Genomic DNA, 19,851 nt, shown 5'->3' with positions numbered 1-19,851 from the left:
ATAAAAGTAGATAAGTCTCCGGGTCCTGACACAATATTAGATTAGATTATGAGAACACTCAGTCCTCTTTTATTGTCATTTAGAAATGAATACATGCATTAAGAAATGATACAATGTTTCTCCGGAGTGATAGCACAGAAAACAGGACAAACCAAAGACTAACACTGACAGAACTACATAATTATAACATATAGTTACAGCAGTGCAAAGCAATGTCATAATTTGATGAAGAACAGACCATGGACACGGTAAATAAAGTCTCAAAAGTCCCCGAGTCAATCGATTCCCGAGTCCCCGATAGCAGGCAGCAAAAGGGAGAAACTCCCTGCCATAAACCTCCAGGCACCGTCAACTTGCCAATGCCTTGGAAGCAGCCGACCACAGCCGACACTGATTCTATCAGTCCGAAAAATTCGAGCTTCCGACCAGCCTCTCCGATACAGCCTCCCGAGAACCATCCTCTGCCGAGCACCTTCGACCTCGCCCCAGCCACTGAAACATGCAAAGCCGAGGATTTCGGGGCCTTCTGCTCCGGAGATTCTGGTTACCACACAGTAGCAGTGGCAGCGAAGCGGGCATTTCAGAAATTTCTCCAGATGTTCCTCCGTACTCTCATGTCTGTCTCCATCAAATCAGAATTGTGCACGGTCCCCTACTTGACAGATAACAGACATCACCACTGAAGTAGCCGCGCGCGCTGCCATCTTCTCCTCCTCCTTTATTCCCTGGGACCTTGAGGGAAGTTAGTGTGGAAATATCAGGGGCTCTGACAGAAATATTTCTAATGTCATTAGAAATGGGGATGGTGCTGGAGGATTGGCGTATTGCTCATGTTGTTCCTTTGTTTAAAAAGGGTTCTAAGAGTAAACCTGGCAATTATCGGCCTGTGAGTTTGACGTCAGTGGTGGGTAAATTGATGGAAAGTATTCTTAGAGATGGTATATATATAATTATCTGGATAGCAGGGTCTGATTAGGAACAGTCAACATGGATTTGTGCGTGGAAGGTCTTGTTTGACAAAACTTATTGAATTTTTTGAAGAGGTTACTAGGAAAGTTGACGGAGTTATAGCAGTGGAAGCTGTCTATATGGACTTCAGTAAGGCCTTTGACAAGGTTCCACACAGAAGGTTAGTTAGGGAGGTTCAATCGTTAGGTATTAATATTGAAGTAGTAAAATGGATTCAGCAATGGCTAGATGGGAGATGCCAGAGAGTAGTGGTGGATAACTGTGTGTCAGATTGGAGGACGGTGACTAGTGGTGTGCCTCAGGGATCTGTACTGGGTCCAATGTTGTTTGTCATATACCTTAATGATCTGGATGATGGGGTTGTAAATTGGATTAGTAAGTAAGCTAGGTGGAGTTGTGGATAACGAAGTAGGTTTTCAAAGCTTGCAGAGAGATTTAGGCCAGTTAGAAGAGTGGGCTGAAAGATGGCAGATGGAGTTTAATGCTGATAAATGTGAGGTGCTACATTTTGGTAGGACTAATCAAAATAGGACATACATGGTAAATGGTAGGGCATTGAAGAACGCAGTAGAACAGAGGGATCTAGGAATAATGGTGCATAGTTCCCTGAAGGTGGACTCTCATGTAAATAGGGTGGTGAAGAAAACTTTTGGTATGCTGGCCTTTATAAATCAGAGCATTTAGTATAGGAGTTGGGATGTAATGTTGAAATTGTACAAGGCATTGGCGAGGCCAAATTTGGAGTATTGTGTACAGTTTTGGTCACCGAATTATAGGAAAGATGTCAACAAAATAGAGAGAGTACAGAGAAGATTTACTAGAATATTACCTGGGTTTCATCTCCTAAGTTACAGAGAAAGGTTGAACAAGTTGGGTCTTTATTCTTTGGAGCATGGAAGGTTGAGGGGGGACTTGATAGAGGTATTTAAAATTATGAGGGGGATAGAGTTGACGCGGATAGGCTTTTTCCATTGAGAGTGGGGGAGATTCAAACAGGAGGACATGAGTGGAGAGTTAAAGGGCAAAAGTTTAGGGGTAACATGAGTGGGAACTTCTTTACTCAGAGAGTGGTAGCTGTGTGGAACGAGCTTCCAGCAGAAGTGGTTGAGGCAGGTTCGATGTTGTCATTTAAAGTTAAATTGGATAGATATATGGACAGGAAAGGAATTGAGGGTTATGGGCTGAGTGCAGGTCGGTGGGACTAGGTGAGAGTAAGAGTTCCGCACGGACTAGAAGGGCCGAGATGGCCTGTTTCCCAGCTGTAATTGTTATATAGTTATATGGTCACATGTATACCGCCAAACAAAACAATGTGCATACTTCATTACTTAAGTTTCCATTGTTTCTGGTTTCAGATTGAGCTATTTTGTCAGTCTTCATATAAAATTCAGTAATATTCTGATATATCTTCCTTAAAGTCGTCTGCATTCAGACTACTCATTAACCCTTTCTCATTATACTTGACCTACTCTATAAGACCTACCATATAATTGAATGTATTTAATGAATTCATTTAATTCAAGTTCAAGTTTATTGACATTCAACCGTATACATGTATACCGCCAAACAAAACAATGTTGGCGGTTTCCACAACAATTGATATGGAAAGTGTGCAGAGGAGATTTGCAAGGTTATTGCCTGGATTGGGGAGTATGCCTTATGAGAAAAGGTTGAGTGAACTCGGCCTTTTCTCCTTGGAGCAACAGAGGATGAATGGTGACCAGATAGAGGTGTATAAGATGATGAGAGGCATTGATCATGTGGACAGTCAGAGGCTTTTTCGCAGGGCTGAAATGGCTAACACGAAAGGGCATGGTTTTAAGGTGCTTGGAAGTAGGTACAGAGGAGATGTCGGGGTAAGTTTTTAACGCAGAGAATGGTGAGTGCGTGGAATGGGCTGCCGGCGACGGTGGCGGAGGCAGATACGACAGAGTCTTTTAAGAGACTCCTGGATAGGTACATGGAGCTTAGAAAAATAGAGGGCTATGGGTAATCCTAGGTAATTTCTAAAGTAAGTACATGTTCAGCTCAGCATTGTGGGCTAAAGGGCCTGTATTGTGCTGTAGGTTTTCTATGTTTCTCTGTTTCTAATGTTCCTCTGGACCAAGGAGCACAACCCAACACGTATAACTCATACACAACATAAAGTGATATTACCACAGATAAAGTATCAAATAATAAGCTGCACTTATGGCACACTATAACTCAGCTGGCACTTCATATGTGATGATACCTGGCTGGTGGCAGGGAATTCAGTAGTCTCACAGCCTGGGGGCAGAAGCTGTTCCCCAACCTAACAGTCCACGTGCTAAGGCTTCAGTACCTCTTGCCTAATGGTAGGGGGTCAAAGATATTGTGGCACGTGTGGGAGGGGTTATTGACAATGCTGAGGGCCCTGCGTGTGCTATGCTCCTGATAAATATCTCTGATGAGTGGAAGACAGTCCCTGATAATCCTCTCAGCAGTCCTCACAATCCTTTGTAGGGAGTTGCAGTCAGATGTCTTAAAATTCCCAGACCAGGTGGTGATGTTGCTGGCTAAGACACTCTCAACAGTGCTCCTGTAAAATATGGTTAGAATTGGGGGTTGTGGGGGAGCTTTGCTTGCCTCAATATCTTCAGGAAATGGTTATCTTTTTGCTTAATTCCTCAAACAGAAATATTACATACAGCTTACCAAACTACACTCTGTAGTCAGGTTCACAGTGAGAGCTGCACAGTGTGTTAGGACATAGCAAGCATCTGGCTACATCACAGTGATTTAATCACCATGACACTACTCAATATTATTGCTGTTGCTATTGAGTGACAGCTTGAAGACTACGTGGAATGAGAAATTATGCCCCAGGGTACTTTGTGCAAGGAGGGGAGGGTGGTGTGATGAAAGTGTGGAGGGAATTATAGAGATATGGAGCTAAAACTGTGTCAGATTTCGTGTAGTTCCCTGATCTGCCCAACCTGCTCATCAGCCTCTCACACGGACCAGGCTAACCAACTGAGTTGACCACAAATAAATTAACAAATAATACCATGCATTTACAACACAAGTTAAAATGTAACCAGCATGATCTGAGATGATGATTCGGGAGACACTGGAGAAAGCTGGCCCCAGGCTCTTCCCAACCTGGACACAACGTATTGATGCAGCTATAAAGAAGGCAAGATAGTGGCTATATTTCACTAGAAATTTGAGGGGATTTGATTTGTCAGCTAAAGCACTCAAAAACTTCTACAAATGTACCATGGACAGCATCCTGACTGGCGGCATTACCATCTGGTACGGGGGTGGGGGCTACTGCACAAGATGTAGCAAGTTGCAGAAACTTGTAAAATTAGTCAGTTTCATCATGGGTACCAGCCTCTATAGTATCCAATACATCTTCAAGGAGTGGTGCCTTAGAAAGATGGCGTCCATCATTAAGGATCCCCACATGCCCTCTTCTCATTGTCGCCGTCGGGAAGGAGGTACAGAAGCCTGAAGGCACACACTCAGGGACAGCTTCTTCCCCTCTGCCATCCGATTCCTAGATGGACATTGAACCCATGAAAATTACCTGACTACATTAGTAATTTGCATTACTATTTAATACACATACATATTTACTATAATTTAGTTTTTTCTCTATACTTCTTTATCAACTAGAGAGCAGGCTATTCTGGACTGGGTTTTGAGCAATGAGGAAGGGTTAATTAGCAAGCTTGTCGTGAGAGGCCCCTTGGGTAAGAGTGACCATAATATGGTGGAATTCTTCTTTAAGATGGAGAGTGACATAGTTAATTCAGAAACAAAGGTTCTGAACTTAAAGAGGGGTAACTTTGAAGGTATGAGACGTGAATTAGCTAAGATAGACTGGCAAATGACACTTAAAGGATTGACGGTGGATATGCAATGGCAAGCATTTAAAGGTTGCATGGGTGAACTACAGCAATTGTTCATCCCAGTTTGGCAAAAGAATAAATCAAGGAAGGTAGTGCACCCGTGGCTGACAAGAGAAATTAGGGATAGTATCAATTCCAAAGAAGAAACATACAAATTAGCCAGAAAAAGTGGCTCACCTGAGGACTGGGAGAAATTCAGAGTTCAGCAGAGGAGGACAAAGGGCTTAATTAGGAAGGGGAAAAAAGATTATGAGAGAAAACTGCCAGGGAACATAAAAACTGACTGTAAAAGCTTTTATAGATATGTAAAAAGGAAAAGACTGGTAAAGACAAATGTAGGTCCCCTACAGACAGAAACAGGTGAATTGATTATGGGGAGCAAGGACATGGCAGACCAATTGAATAATTACTTTGGTTCTGTCTTCACTAAGGAGGACATAAATAATCTTCCAGAAATAGTAGGCGACAGAGGGTCCAGTGAGATGGAGGAACTGAGCGAAATACATGTTAGTAGGGAAGTGGTGTTAGGTTGAAGGGATTAAAGGCAGATAAATCCCCAGGGCCAGATGGTCTGCATCCTAGAGTGCTTAAGGAAGTAGCCCAAGAAATAGTGGATGCATTAGTGATAATTTTTCAAAACTCGTTAGATTCTGGATTAGTTCCTGAGGATTGGAGGGTGGCTAATGTAACCCCACTTTTTAAAAAAGGAGGGGGAGAGAAACCGGGGAATTATAGACCGGTTAGCCTAACGTCGGTGGTGGGGAAACTGCTGGAGTCAGTTATCAAAGATGTGATAACAGCACATTTGGAAAGCGGTGAAATCATCGGACAAAGTCAGCATGGATTTGTGAAAGGAAAATCATGTCTGACGAATCTCATAGAATTTTTTGAGGATGTAACTAGTAGAGTGGATAGGGGAGAACCAGTGGATGTGGTATATTTGGATTTTCAAAAGGCTTTTGACAAGGTCCCACATAGGAGATTAGTGTGCAAACTTAAAGCACACGGTATTGGGGGTAAGGTATTGATGTGGATGGAGAATTGGTTGGCAGACAGGAAGCAAAGAGTGGGAATAAACGGGACCTTTTCAGAATGGCAGGCAGTGACTAGTGGGGTACCGCAAGGCTCAGTGCTGGGACCCCAGTTGTTTACAATATATATTAATGACTTGGATGAGGGAATTAAATGCAGCATCTCCAAGTTTGCGGATGACACAAAGCTGGGTGGCAGTGTTAGCTGTGAGGAGGATGCTAAGAGGATGCAGAGTGACTTGGATAGGTTGGGTGAGTGGGCAAATTCATGGCAGATGCAATTTAATGTGCATAAGTGTGAAGTTATCCACTTTGGTGGCAAAAATAGGAAAACAGATTATTATCTGAATGGTGGCCGATTAGGAAAAAGGGAGGTGCAACGAGACCTGGGTGTCATTATACACCAGTCATTGAAAGTGGGCATGCAGGTACAGCAGGCGGTGAAAAAGGCGAACGGTATGCTGGCATTTATAGGGAGAGGATTCGAGTACAGGAGCAGGGAGGTACTACTGCAGTTGTACAAGGCCTTGGTGAGACCACACGTGGAGTATTGTGTGCAGTTTTGGTCCCCTAATCTGAGGGAAAGACATCCTTGCCATAGAGGGAGTACAAAGAAGGTTCACCAGATTGATTCCTGGGATGGCAGGACTTTCATATGAAGAAAGACTGGATGAACTGGGCTTGTACTCGTTGGAATTTAGAAGATTGAGGGGGGATCTGATTGAAACATATAAAATCCTAAAGAGATTGGACAGGCTAGATGCAGGAAGATTGTTCCCGATGTTGGGGAAGTCCAGAACGAGGGGTCACAGTTTGAGGATAAAGGGGAAGCCTTTTAGGACCGAGATTAGGAAAAACTTCTTCACACAGAGAGTGGTGAATCTGTGGAATTCTCTGCCACAGGAAACAGTTGAGGCCAGTTCATTGGCTATATTTAAGAGGGAGTTAGATATGGCCCTTGTGGCTAAGGGGATCAGGGGGTATGGAGGGAAGGCTGGGGCGGGGTTCTGAGTTGGATGATCAGCCATGATCATAATAAATGGTGGTGCAGGCTCGAAGGGCCAAATGGCCTACTCCTGCACCTATTTTCTGTGTTTCTATGTTTCTATGTATTTCATCGTACTGTTGCCATAAGTTAACACATTTCACAACATACGCTGGTGATATTAACCCTGACTCTGATTCCCACCCACCTGCTCTGAAGTTTTGTGGCTCAGGGTCCAGGTTTCTTTGTTAGATTCAGATTCAGATTTAGATTTACTACATGTACATCAAAACGTACAGCGAATGCATCATTTGCGTTAGCAACCAACAGAGCCAAGTATGTGATTAGGGCAGCCGCAGGTGTCGCCACACATTCTGGTACCAACAGAACATGCCCACCATGCTCAGCAGAGCAATACAGGTCACAACAAAACAGAACCTCCTGTCTGAACAAGCAACAGCAGGAAAACAAGGCCCATACCTGCCTCCCAACAAACAGATACAGTCCTCTAACACCAGGACAGGCCATCTTTGGCCTCCAGCCTTTAGTGGATTCATGGATTCAAAGACATTCGGCCTTCGACTTCAGGAAGCATGTTTGAATCATGGCCTACATCCCAGTAACAGATTGCCAATAATCAGCCAGCCCAGCACTGAACAGATCAAGATTCTCCTCGCAAAGTTAGCCGACAGTTCATTGCAGCAAGATTGTCACAGGTTGATAGATTATCTGGTACGTTGGCTTTCATTAGTCAGTGGATTGAGTTCAGAAACCGTGAGGTAATGTTGCAGCTCTATAAAACCCTGGTTAGGCCACACTGGGCATATTATGTTCAGTTCTGGTCGGCTCTTTATAGGAAGAATATGAAAGCTTTAGAGAGGGTGCAGAGGAGATTTACCAGGATGCTACAGGGTATGTCTTATGATGATAAGCTGAGCAAGCTCGGGCTTTTCTCTGTGAGGTAAAGGAGATCATAAGACATAGGAGTAGAATTAGGCCATTCAGCCCATTGAGTCTGCTCTACTATTACAACACGGCTGATCCCAGATCCCATTCAACCCCATATCCTTTGAGTCTGCTCTACCATTCCATCACGGCTGATCCCAGATCCCACTCAACCCCATATCCTTTGATGCCCAGACCAATCAGGAAGCTATCAACTTCCACCTTAACAATACTCATGGATTTGACTCCACCGCAGTCTGTGGCAGAGCATTCCACAGATTCACCACTCTCTGGCTAAAAAAATTCCTCCTTACTTCCATTCTGAAAGATCACCCCTCTATCTTGCGCCGTGTAGTTCTGAATACCCCCACCACAGGAAACATCCTCTCCACGTCTACCCTATCTAGTCCTTTCAACATTCGGTAGGTTTCAATTATGTTTCCCCCCCCCCCAACATTCTTCTAAGTTCCAGTGAGTACAGGCCCAAAGCTGGCAAATGCTCTTCAGGTGTTAACCCCTTCGTTCCCAGAATGATCCTCGTGAACTTCCTCTGGACTCTCGCCAATGACAACATATCCTTTCTGAGGTATGGGGCCCAAAACTGTCAACAATACTCCAAGAGTGGCCTGACTAGTGTCTCCTTGCTTTTATATTCTATTCCCTTTGAAATAAATGCCAACATTACATTTGTCTTCTTTACCACAGACTCAACCTGTAAATTAACCTTTTGGGAATCTTGCATGAGGACTCCCAAGTCCCTTTACACCTCTGATGTTTGAAACTTCTCCCCATTTAGATAATAGTCTGCTCTATTGTTCCTTTTTCCAAAATGCATTTCATATGTTTCCCAATACCGTATTCCATCTGCCACCTTTTGCCCGTTCTGCCAATTTGTCTAAGTCCTGCTGCAATCGCTTTACTTCCTCAGCAACCTACCCCTCCACCTATCTTCGTATCATCCACAAAGTCATCAATTCTATTATCCAAATCATTGACAAACAATATAAAAAGTAGTTGTCCCAATACTGACCCTTGAGTAACACTATTAGTCTCTGGCATCAAACTGAAAAAGCCCCCTTTATTCCCACGTGCTATCTCTTGCCTGTCAGCCATTCCTCTATCCATGCCAATTTCTTTCCTGTAACACCATAGGATTTTATCTTGTTACGCAGCTTCATGTGAGGAACCTTATCAAATGCCTTCTGAAAATCCAAGTAAATGACATCCACTGCCTCTCCTTTGTCCACCCTGCTTGTCACAGATTTGTCAGGCAAGATTTCCCTTTACAGAAGTTATGCTGTCTTTGATTTATTTTATCATTAGTCTCCAAGTATCCCTCATCCTTAATAATAGTCTCCAACACTTCTCCAACCACTGAGGTTAGGCTAACTAGCCTATAATTAACTTCCTTTTGCCTTGCACCTTCTTAAAGAGTGGAGTGACATTTGCAATCTTCCAGTCCTCTGGGACATGCCAGAATCAAATGATTCTTGAAAGATCATGACCAATACATCTGTTTTCTCTTCAGGAACCTCTCTCAGGACTCTGGGATGTAGTCCATCTGGTCCAGGTGACCTTAAGACCTTTGAGTTTGCTTAGCACTTTTTCCTTTATAATAGCAATGGCACTCACTCCAGCTCCCTGACACTCACGGACCTTTGGCACACTGCTAGTGTCTTCCATAGTGATGACAGATGCAAAGTAAGTTCAGCTGCTGTTTTTAGTCCCCCTTTATTACCTCACCAGAGTTATTTTCCAGTGGTCCAATATCAATTCTCACCTCCCTTTCACTTTTTTTATAACTGAAAAAACTTTAGTATCCTGCTTTATATTATTCACTAGTTTGCCTTCATATTTAGTTGCCTTTTTTAAAAGATTCCTAGACTTTTAGCTTCCCACTCACTTTTGCTACCTTATATGCTCTTTCCTTGACTTTTATGCAGTCCTTAACTTTCCTTGTCAGTCACAGTTGCCTATCCCTGCCATTTGGGAACAACTTCTTCTGTAGGTGATATCTATCCTGCGCCTTGTGAACTATTCCCAGAAACTTCAGCCACCTCTGCTCTGCCATAATCTCCAACAGTATCCCCCTCCAATCCACCTGGGCAAGCTCCTCTCTCAAGCCTCTGTAATTCCTTTTATTCCATTGTGATACTGATACATGTGACTTATGCTTCTCCCTAACAAATTGCTGTATAAATTCAATCATATTATGATCACTGACTCCTAAGGGTTCCTCTACGTTAAACTCTATAATAAGATCTGGGTTATTACACAACACCCAGTCTAAGATAGCCTTTCCCCTAGTCAACTCAACTACATGCTGTTCTAAAAAGCCATCTTGTAGGCAATCAACAAATTTCCTCTCTTGCGATCTGACACCAACCTGATTTTCCCAACCCCCTTTCATCTTGAAGTCTCCCATTACAATTGTACATGCCTTAATACATGCCTTTTCCAGCTCCCTTTGCAATCTCAACCCCACACCTTGCTTACTATTTGGAGCCTATATATGATACCGACAATGGTTTTTTTTTAACCCTTGCAGTTTACCCTCCACCCAGAAACATTCAGAGAAACATTCTCTGACCCTATGTCACCTCTTTCTAAAGATGTAATTCCATCTCTTACCAATGGAGCCACATCACTGCCTATGCCTTCCTGCCTGTCCTATCGATACATCCTTTGATGTTAAGCTCCCAACTTCTTTCAGCCACAACCTAGTGATGCCTACAATGTCATACCGACCAATCTTTAATTGTGCCATGAGTTTGTCCAGGTTGTTCCGAATGCTACTCACATTTAAATACAGCACCTTCAGTCCTGCATTCTTCACCATTTTGAATTTTGCCTCTGTGGTACAATTTAACTCTTTGCTCTGTCTGCATTTGTACCCGGTCAGTGTCCTTCTTTACGTTCATGTTACAACCATCATCTACTTGTAAAGCTGCTGGCTCATCCTCAGCTCTATCACACTGGTTCCCATCCCCCTGCCATATTAGTTTAAACCACTCTCAACAGCTCTAGTAAACCTGCCCGCAAGGATATTGGTCCCCTCGGATTCAAATGCAACCGTCCCTTTTGTACAGGCCCCACCTGCCCCAGAGGAGGTCCCAATTATCCAGAAATTTGTCTCCCTGCCTCCATTCCAATTCATCAGCCACACATTTATCTGACACCTCCTTCTATTCCAATCTTTACTGTCACGTGGCACAGGCAGCAATCCTGAGATTACTACCCTTGAGGTCCTGCTTCTCAGCTTCCTTCCGAACTCCCTGTAATCTGTTTTCTCTTCCCTGTTTCCACCCACGTCACCAGTACCAGTATGTACCACGACTTCTGGCTGCTGACCCTCCCTTTTCAGGATATTGTAGACATGTCCAGAAACACCACAGACCCTGGCACTGGGGAGGCAAACTACCATTCGCATTTCTTTTTCATGTCCACAGAATCACCTCTCTGTCCCCTTGACTATAGAGACACAAACACAAAATACTCTGCAGGTGCTGGGGTCAAAGCAACACTCACAACACGCTGGAGGAACTCAGCAGGTCGGGCAGCACCCGTGGAAATGAACAGTCAATGTTTTGGGCCGGAACCCTTCGTCAGGACTGTAGAGGGAGGGGGCAGAGGCCCTATAAAGAAGGTGGGAGGAGGGTGGGAAGGAGAAGGCTGGTAGGTTCCAGGTGAAAAATCAGTAAGGGGAAAGATAAAGGAGTTGGGGAGGGGAAGCAGGGAGAGGATAGGCAGGAAAGGTGAAGAAGGAATAGGGGAAAACACAATGGATAGTAGAAGGAGGCGGAACCATGAGGGAGGTGATAGGCAGCAGGGGGAGGGGCAGAGTGAAATAGGGATAGGGGAAGGGAGGAGGAGGGAATTACCAGAAGTTGGAGAATTCAATTTTCATGCTAAGGGGCTGGAGACTACCCAGACAGTATATGAGGTGTTGCTCCTCCAACCTGAGTTTGGCCTCATCATGGCAATAGAGGAGGCCATGTATGGACATATCTGAATGGGAATGTGAAGCAGAGTTGAAGTGGGTGACAACTGGGAGATCCTGTCTGTTTTGGCAGACGGAGTGGAGGTGCTCGACGAAGCGGTCCCCCAGTCTGCGTCGGGTTTCACCGATGTAGAGGAGGCCGCACCGGGAGCACCGGATGCAATAGATGACCCCAACAGACTCACAAGTGAAGTGTTGCCTCACCTGGATGGACTGTTTGGCGCCCTGAATGGTGGCAAGAGAGGAGGTGTAGGGACAGGTGCAGCACTTACGCTTACAGGGATAAGTGCCAGGTGGGAGATCAGTGGGGAGGGATGTGTGGACCAGGGAGTCACAGAGGGACTGATTCCTGCAGAAAGTGGAGAGGGGTGGAGAGGGAAAGACGTGCTTAGTGGTGGGGTCCTGTTGAAGGTGGCGGAAATTGCGGAGGATAATGTGCTGGATCCGGAAGCTGGTGGGGTGGTAGGTGAAGACAAGGGGAACTCTGTCCCTGTTGTGGTGACGGGAGGATGGGGTGAGGGCCAAAGTGGGGGAAATGGAGGAGATGCGGGTGAGGGCATCATTGATGATGACAGAAGGGAAACCACGATCCTTAAAGAAAGAGGACACTTGAGATGTCCTGGAACAGAAAGCCTCATCCTGGGAGCAGATGCAGTGGAGACAGAGGAGCTGGGAATAGGAAATGGAATTTTTGGATGTGGCAGGGTGGGAAGAGGTATAGTCGAGGTAGTTATGAGAGTCAGTGGGCTTGCAGAAGATGTCAGACCGAGATGGAGACCGAGAGATCGAGAAAGGGGAGAGAAGTGTCCGAGATAGACCAAGTGAATTTAAGGGCTGGGTGGAATTTTGAAGTAAAGTCGATGAATTTGATGAGCTCAGCATGGGTGCAGGAAGCAGCACCAATGTAGTCGTCAAAGTAGCGAAGGAAAAGTTGGGGAGCAGTACCAGAATAGGTTTGGAGCACAGACTGTTCCACATAACCAACGAAGAGGCAGGCATAGCTGGGGCCCATGCGAGTTCCCATAGCTACACGCTTAGTCTGAAGAAAGTGGGAAGAGTCAAAAGAGAAGTTATTAAGTGTGAGTACCAGTTCCGCCAACCGGAGGAGGGTGGTGGTGGTGGGGAACAGGTGAGGTCTGTTGTCCAGAAAGTAGCGGAAGGCTTTGAGGCCTTCTTGATGGGGAATGGAGGTGTATAAGGATTGGATATCATAGTGAAAATGAAGTGGTCGGGACCGGGGAACTGGAAGTTATTGAAGAGGTGGAGGGCATGGGATGTATCCCGGATGTAGGTGGGGAGGTATTGAACTATGGGTGACAAAGTGGAATCCAGGTAGGCAGATACAAGTTTGGTAGGACAGGAGCAGGCAGAAACTAAGGGTCTACCGGGACAGTCAGGCTTGTGGATCTTGGGGAGGAGGTAAAACTGGCAGTGCAGGGTGTGGGATTATGAGTTTAGTGGCTGAGGATGGAAGGTCTCCGGAGTTGATAAGGGCGGTGATGGTGCGGGAGACAATGGTTTGATGTTTTCTGGTCGGGTCCTGTTCCAGGGGTAAGTAAGAGGAGGTATCAGAGAGCTGCCGTTTGGCCTCAGTGAGGTAGATGACCGTCTGCCAGGCTACTACGGCACCACCTTTGTCAGCGGGTTTGATGGTGAGGTTGGGATTAGTGCAGAGAGAGTGGAGGGCAGTGCGTTCAGAGGGAGTGAGGTTGGAACAGGAGAGAGGAGTGGTGAAGTTGAGACGGTTGATGTCTTGGCAACAGTTTGAGATGAAAAGATCGAGTGCAAGTAGAAGGCCCGGGCGGGGTGTCCAGGAGGAGGAGGAGGAGGGTTGAAGACAGGAGAAGGGGTCATCAGTAGAGGGAGGGGAATCCTTCCCAAAGAAGTAGGCTCGGAGACGTAGGTGACGGAAGAAGAGTTCAGCATCATGGCGGGCACGGAACTCACTGAGGTGTGGACGGAGGGGGACAAAAGTGAGGCCCTTGCTAAAGACAGAACGTTCTGCCTCAGAGAGGGGAAGGTCAGAGAGGGGATAGTGAAGACACGGCAAGGGTTGGGGCTGGGGTCAGAGGAGGGTAAAGACTTGGAGGTCTCGGCGGGGGGTTGGGATATTCAGGGAGAGCGGGGTTAGGGGTGGCTGAGGGATCAGAGGAATGGAGGGGCAATGGGGGTAGAGGGAAGGTTGGGAGTCGCGGGGAGGAAAGCGGGCAGTGGGGGAATAAGTCCCCTATTACTGCTGCCATCCTCTTCAGCTCCCTACCCTTCTGAGCCAGAGCTGCTTCCCCCATGTAGGTCATCCCCCTCAACAGTACTCAAAGTGGAATACTTACTGTTGAGGGGGATAGCCACAGGGGTGCTCGCCACTATCTGACGCTCCCCCTTCCCTCTCCTGACAGTCACCCATTTATCTGTCTCTGTAGCTCCTGTCTATCACCTCTATCAGGTCATTGAGCTGCAGCTCCAGTTCTTTAACACGAGGATGAAAAGCAGTTTGGTAGAGGTGTACAAGATGATAAGTTGGATAGGCAGAGACTCTTTCCCTGGGTGGAAACGACTAATGAGGGGGCATAATTTTAAGATGAATTGGAGGAAAATACAGGGGCAGGGATGTCAGGGTAAGTTCTTTACACAGAGAGTGGTGAGTGCATAGAATGCACTGCCGGGGTGATGTTAGAGACAGATATATTAGGGACATTTTTTAAAAACTCTTAGTTAGGCACATGGATTTTAGAAAAATGAAGGGTTAGGTAGGAGGGAAAGGCTACATTTATCTACAAAAAAAAGTCAAAGTCTGTCCCGAGCCTTGTGGCCCATCAGGCCGGTGCTTATGCTGGTTTCTGTGGCGTGAAGCGACTGAGAGTACGAGACTACCCCCCCCCACCCCGGATAGGACGCCAGTCTACCGCGAGGTTAACCCCCAGCATTTGCCGGTACGCATCTTCAGCTGGGTGGACTGGAGCGGTGTGTGGTTAAGTGCCTTGCTCTAAGACACAACACGCTGCCTTGGCCAAAACTCGAACTCACAATCTTCCGATCGTGAGCCCAACGCCCTGACCACTTGGCCATGTGCCACACTACATTTATCTTAGAGTATGTTAAAATGTCGGCACAACATTGTGGGTCAAAGGGCCTGTACTGTGCTGTAGTGTTCTATGACAGGTAAAACACTTAACAGCTGAAGGATTCCAGTCACGGGGTATGGGGTAAGGGGTGTAGGACTGAGAGAAGGAGAAATTCCTTCACTCAGAGTGTGGTGGACCTGCAGAGAACTGTGGAGGAAAAATTGCTGAATGTGTTTGAGGAGGAGAAAGATCAACTTCTTGTTACAAAAGGCATCAGGGGCTTATAATTAATTTAAATAGGCAAGGCATAGAAAGATATTAACCTTGTGCAGGGATGTGGAATTATTTACCAGTTGTTCCTGAGTTACCAACACGCACTACATACAAGCAAGATCTCATGGTATTTTAAAACTCAGAAGTCTGGCATATGAACATACATTCATTCCAAACAACAACAGAACCATTCTCATTCTCTCACTCTCCCTCCCTCCCTTTTCATTTTTAGTCATTGTTCTTTTGTGGTGGTCATTTGTACTTTTAGTGATTCATCAAAGAGCAATACAGCATGGATCCAGGCCCTCAATCAACCGAGTCAATGCTGACCATCCAGTGACCTTGCGTTAGGCCCATATCCCTCAAAGCTCTGCCCCTCCATGTACCTGTCCAAGTACTTCATAAATCGGACTATTGTTCCTGCTTTAACCACTTCCTCCAGCAGCTTATTTCATATACTTATAGGAAAATAGAGGGCTATGCGGTAGGGAAATTCTAGGGAGCTTCTAGAGTAGGTTACATGGTTGACACAATATTGTGGGCCGAAGGGCCTGTAATGTGCTGTAGACTTTCTATGTTCCAGCTTCTCTGTGGAAAAAGTTGCCCCTCAAATCCCTTTTAAGTCTTTCAACTCTCACGCTAAATCCATGCCCCTTAGTTTTGGTCTCCTCTACCCTGGCAAAGACTTACCGTCCATGTCTCTTATAATTTTAAACATTTCTATCAGGTTACCCTTTATTCTCCTAGGTTCCAAGGAATAGAGACCTGGTCTGACAAGCCTCTCCCTATAACTCAGGCCCGCGAGTCCCGGCAATATCCTCATAAATCTTCTCTGCACGCTATTGATGCCATTCATTAGAAGGTGACCATATCGAGTGACTTCTGTACATTTTCTGACCTGTTGTCAAAATCATCTGGAGGCCAGTCAGCACCCAAGGTTTGGCCTGTAGATGGGCAAAAGGGTTAGTATGGACAGTGTTCGGCACGGACTAGAAGGGTCAAAATGCCCTGTTTCCGTGCTGTAATTGTTATATGGTTATAGGGTTAAAGGATCCATTTCTGTATGACTCAATTACACTATGGTTACAGAGTGAGAGGGGGAATACAGTTCTCAATTGATTAGGGTCATTAGAGTCATAGAACATAACAGCACAGAAATCAGCCCTACAACCTATCTGGTCTGTGCCAAACTACTATTCTGCCTAGTCACATTAACCTGCACCTGGACCATAGCCCTCCTTAGCCCTCTCATCCATGTACCTATCCAAATTTCTCTTAAATGTTGAAATTTACGCCGCATCCAGCCTTCCGTTGGCAGCTCGTTCCACACTCTCACCACCCTCTGAGTGAAGTAGTTCCCTCTCAGGTTCCCCTTAAATTTTTCACCCTTAACCTGTGATCTCTAGTTTTAGTCTCACCCAACCTCGGTGGAAAAAGTCTGTTTGCATTTACCCCATCTATACCCCTCATCATTTTGTATACCGCTATCAAATCTTCTCTCCGTCTCCTCTACTCCAGGGATTAAAGTCCTAACCTTTCCCTATAACTCAGATCCTCAAAGCCTGACAACTTCTTCTTGGGCCCTTAGCTCCCAGTGGAGCAAAGGCCACCGATGACTTCCCATCTCCATCGTCCTCTGCTGTGAGCTAGTTTCTTGAAAATGGACCTGGAATGTTCCCATTGTATAATTTCAGCTTCTACATCTCTCCTCCATGTGTTCTTTGGACATTTTTCTCTTTCCTTGGGGATTCTGTCTGATGATGTTGTTGGATGGCTTCCTCAGGGTTTGGCCAACCCATCTCCATTTCCTTTTGCGTATTTGTATCTCAATGGATTGATGGTTAGTGTTTTCCCACAGTGCTTGGTTGGTTACTTTGTCAGTCCATCTGATGATTAGGATCTTTCTCGGGGACTGGTTGGTGAAAGCCTGCAGCTTTCGTAGTGTCTTCTTTGTTGTTCTCTGGGTTTCGGAGCCAGATTGGAGCCCTATCTAAATTTTCACTGTACTCTTTCAACCTTATTGACATTAAGATTGAAAGAGTTCAATCTTTCAATCTCAATCCGCTTTTTATGAATGAGGTTAAGCCTGTGTTGCCCTATCATCTCATGCCTCAATTATGGTGTTTTCTAGGGTGACAGTGGAGGTCCATTGGTCTGCCCGGATGCCCAGGGCAGATACATCCTCCAAGGAGTGACATCATGGGGACTCGGCTGCGCAATGCGGATGAAGCCAGGAGTTTATGTTCGGACATCCTTTTTCATTGACTGGATTACAAATATCATGAGACATGGTTAGGCCGGATGCAGCAGTGTATAATCAATACATGTTCAATCAGGACATGAAATTCTAACCTGTGAAATATTAAGTTCTTTTATTCGCATACGTTTGACTTTTACTTCACCAGGAGGACTTTAGGTAGTTCCTTGACAGCATGAGGTTAATACACGAGATGGATGGGGTGGGGAGGGGGCAAATGTAGCTGTTTAATCTCGAGTATTGATGTAATCTGGCATAGTCAGCTGATAAAAATGACAGGTTTAACTCAATCTGTTCATTATTCATAGTCTTTAATAAAAAAATATAAACTTGTATGGATGGATTCTGAATGGCCAGATTAGTTGTGGTAGCATCCATGAAAATACTGACTGAATGTTCAATGGTATAGACAGGGAATTAATGGTATAGGCATGCACATGTCGAACCTGGAGTCTGGTTTCTGGAGAAGAAATGAATATTAACCTCCTTATGTAACTACCACTTCTACATAATTGCACACGTAAATTGTTCTCTCCTCTCTTATGAAATGGCAAATAAAGAGAAGTGCACTAACAAAACTGACTTCCAGCCACGAGTGTTTCCCTGAAGAGGCAGAGCTGAGAACTGACTAGGCCTGCACGGCCCTTTTAAATGTAAAAAAATATACAAGTTGGTAGTGTGGGTCTGGAGCCATGACCTCCTGTACCTTATAAAGTGGTCATTGAGTGTATGTTCATGGTCTTCTGCTGCTGCGACCCTTCCACTTCAAGGTTCAATGCACTTAGAGATGCTCTTCTGCCCATCACTGTTGTAATGCGTGGTGCTTTGAATTACTGTCACCTCCCTCTCAGCTTGAACTAGTCTGGCCACTCTCCTCTAACCTCTCTCATTAACAAGACATTTTCACCCACAGAACTGCTACACTCTGGATGCTTTTTGTTTCTCTCATAATTTTCTGTAAATTCTAGAGACTGTTGTGCATGAAAATCCCAAGAGATCTGTGATCCCTGAGACACTCAAACCACCCCGTCTGACACCAACAATTATTCCACGGTTAAAGTCACTTAGATCACACTTCTTCCCCATTCTGATGTTTGGTCTGAACATCAATTGAACCTCTTGACCATATCTGTATGCTTTTATGCATTGAGTTGCTGCCACATGATTGACTGATTAGATATTTGCATTAATGAGCAGGTGTACCTAATAAAGTGGCCACTGAGTGTACATAATCACTCACTTAACACACTGGTAGTTCTTGCTGTCAGCATTATTAATGACTGGTTGTTACTCCAAATTATAAATGGAATTCCACAGTTAGTACAATGGGATTGGCCTTAATGAGAATAAAACATACAGAGAGATTGACAGAGAGCTATTAACATTTGGTGGTACACACAGCAGATTTAATTTTATCTTGTCGATTCTGACATCAGTATTTTTTTTCTTTTATTCTGATTCAGTGCTGTGATTTGCCACCAATAAAGATGGAGGGAAGATAACAATTACAGGGATGGAAAGTATTGTGGAACTAAGGGAATATACACAGGTGGAGGGAAATTATAATTAATCACCTTGTTGTAAAGAGGTTTTGGGGAAGAGTGATCATAATATGATTTTGTATGGTAATGTTTTTCAACCTGAGAATTGGGTCTTTAAAGTATAGAGGGGAAATTGGCTGTGGTAGACTGAGAAATTAAAAGACATGATGGCTGATGCACAGTATCTGGTATTTACAGAAGTTACATATTATGTTAGAACAATTCTTTATGACTCAAAAATTTATTAGAAAAACTAAGCAAAATGTAACCAAGAAAGTGAATATATAAAAAAGAAAAAAAAGTCAGTAAACTGGTAAGCTTCCGTGGGTATGTAAGAAGAAAAGAAGACAAAAGAGGCAAAATTTGTGTCCTTTGTGGACAAAGACTGGGGAATTTATAATATGAATAGAAATTGACTTAAGCACATACTTTGTGAATGTCTCTACAGAAGAAAACAAAAAAGTCTGCTAGAAATATCAGAGAACTGTATATTTAGCAAGATAGAAGAAATGAAGAAGACGTGTAAAAACATGGTGCTGGAAACATTGGTCAAAAGAAAAGCCAACAAATCTCAGACTCCTGAAGAAGGTGAAAACTAAGTTGTAGGATGTAACACACACAAAATGCTAGAGGAACTCAGCAGGCCAGGCAGCATCTATGGAAAAGAGTAAACAGTCAATGTTCCAGCACAAAACTTTGATTTCCAGCATCTGCAGACTTTCTCTTGTTTGAGACGTTGGATGCTTTGTCCAAAATTCTGGAATTTCTCCTACGAAATGGAGGGCTGCGACTCAAGAAAGGAGGGCATGTAAAAGCAGGGAGTAACCGGCCTGTTCTCCTAAGGTCAGTAATAGAAAGATGCAGGTACCTGTGTCAATGCATATAGTAACACAACACCCTGAGGACTGAG

General features: G+C 44.7%; 1 protein-coding gene across 3 annotated transcripts in view; it reads left to right on the top strand.

Annotated features, from left to right (window-relative positions):
- plg (plasminogen) overlaps positions 1 to 18,644 on the top strand; it is a 110,196-nt gene extending 91,552 nt beyond the window's left edge. For all 3 annotated transcript variants that reach the window (XM_063056610.1, XM_063056609.1, XM_063056611.1), the window contains one exon: positions 17,275 to 18,644. In XM_063056610.1, coding sequence (XP_062912680.1) covers positions 17,275 to 17,439 — 165 coding nt within the window. In that variant the 3' untranslated portion in view covers positions 17,440 to 18,644. The remainder of the gene's footprint in view (positions 1 to 17,274) is intronic.
- Positions 18,645 to 19,851: the final 1,207 nt, after the last annotated feature.

Source organism: Mobula hypostoma, chromosome 8 (genome assembly GCF_963921235.1).
Source record: "Mobula hypostoma chromosome 8, sMobHyp1.1, whole genome shotgun sequence".
Taxonomy (NCBI): Eukaryota; Metazoa; Chordata; class Chondrichthyes; order Myliobatiformes; family Myliobatidae; genus Mobula; species Mobula hypostoma.
This window is presented reverse-complemented; position numbering and strand designations above follow the sequence as displayed.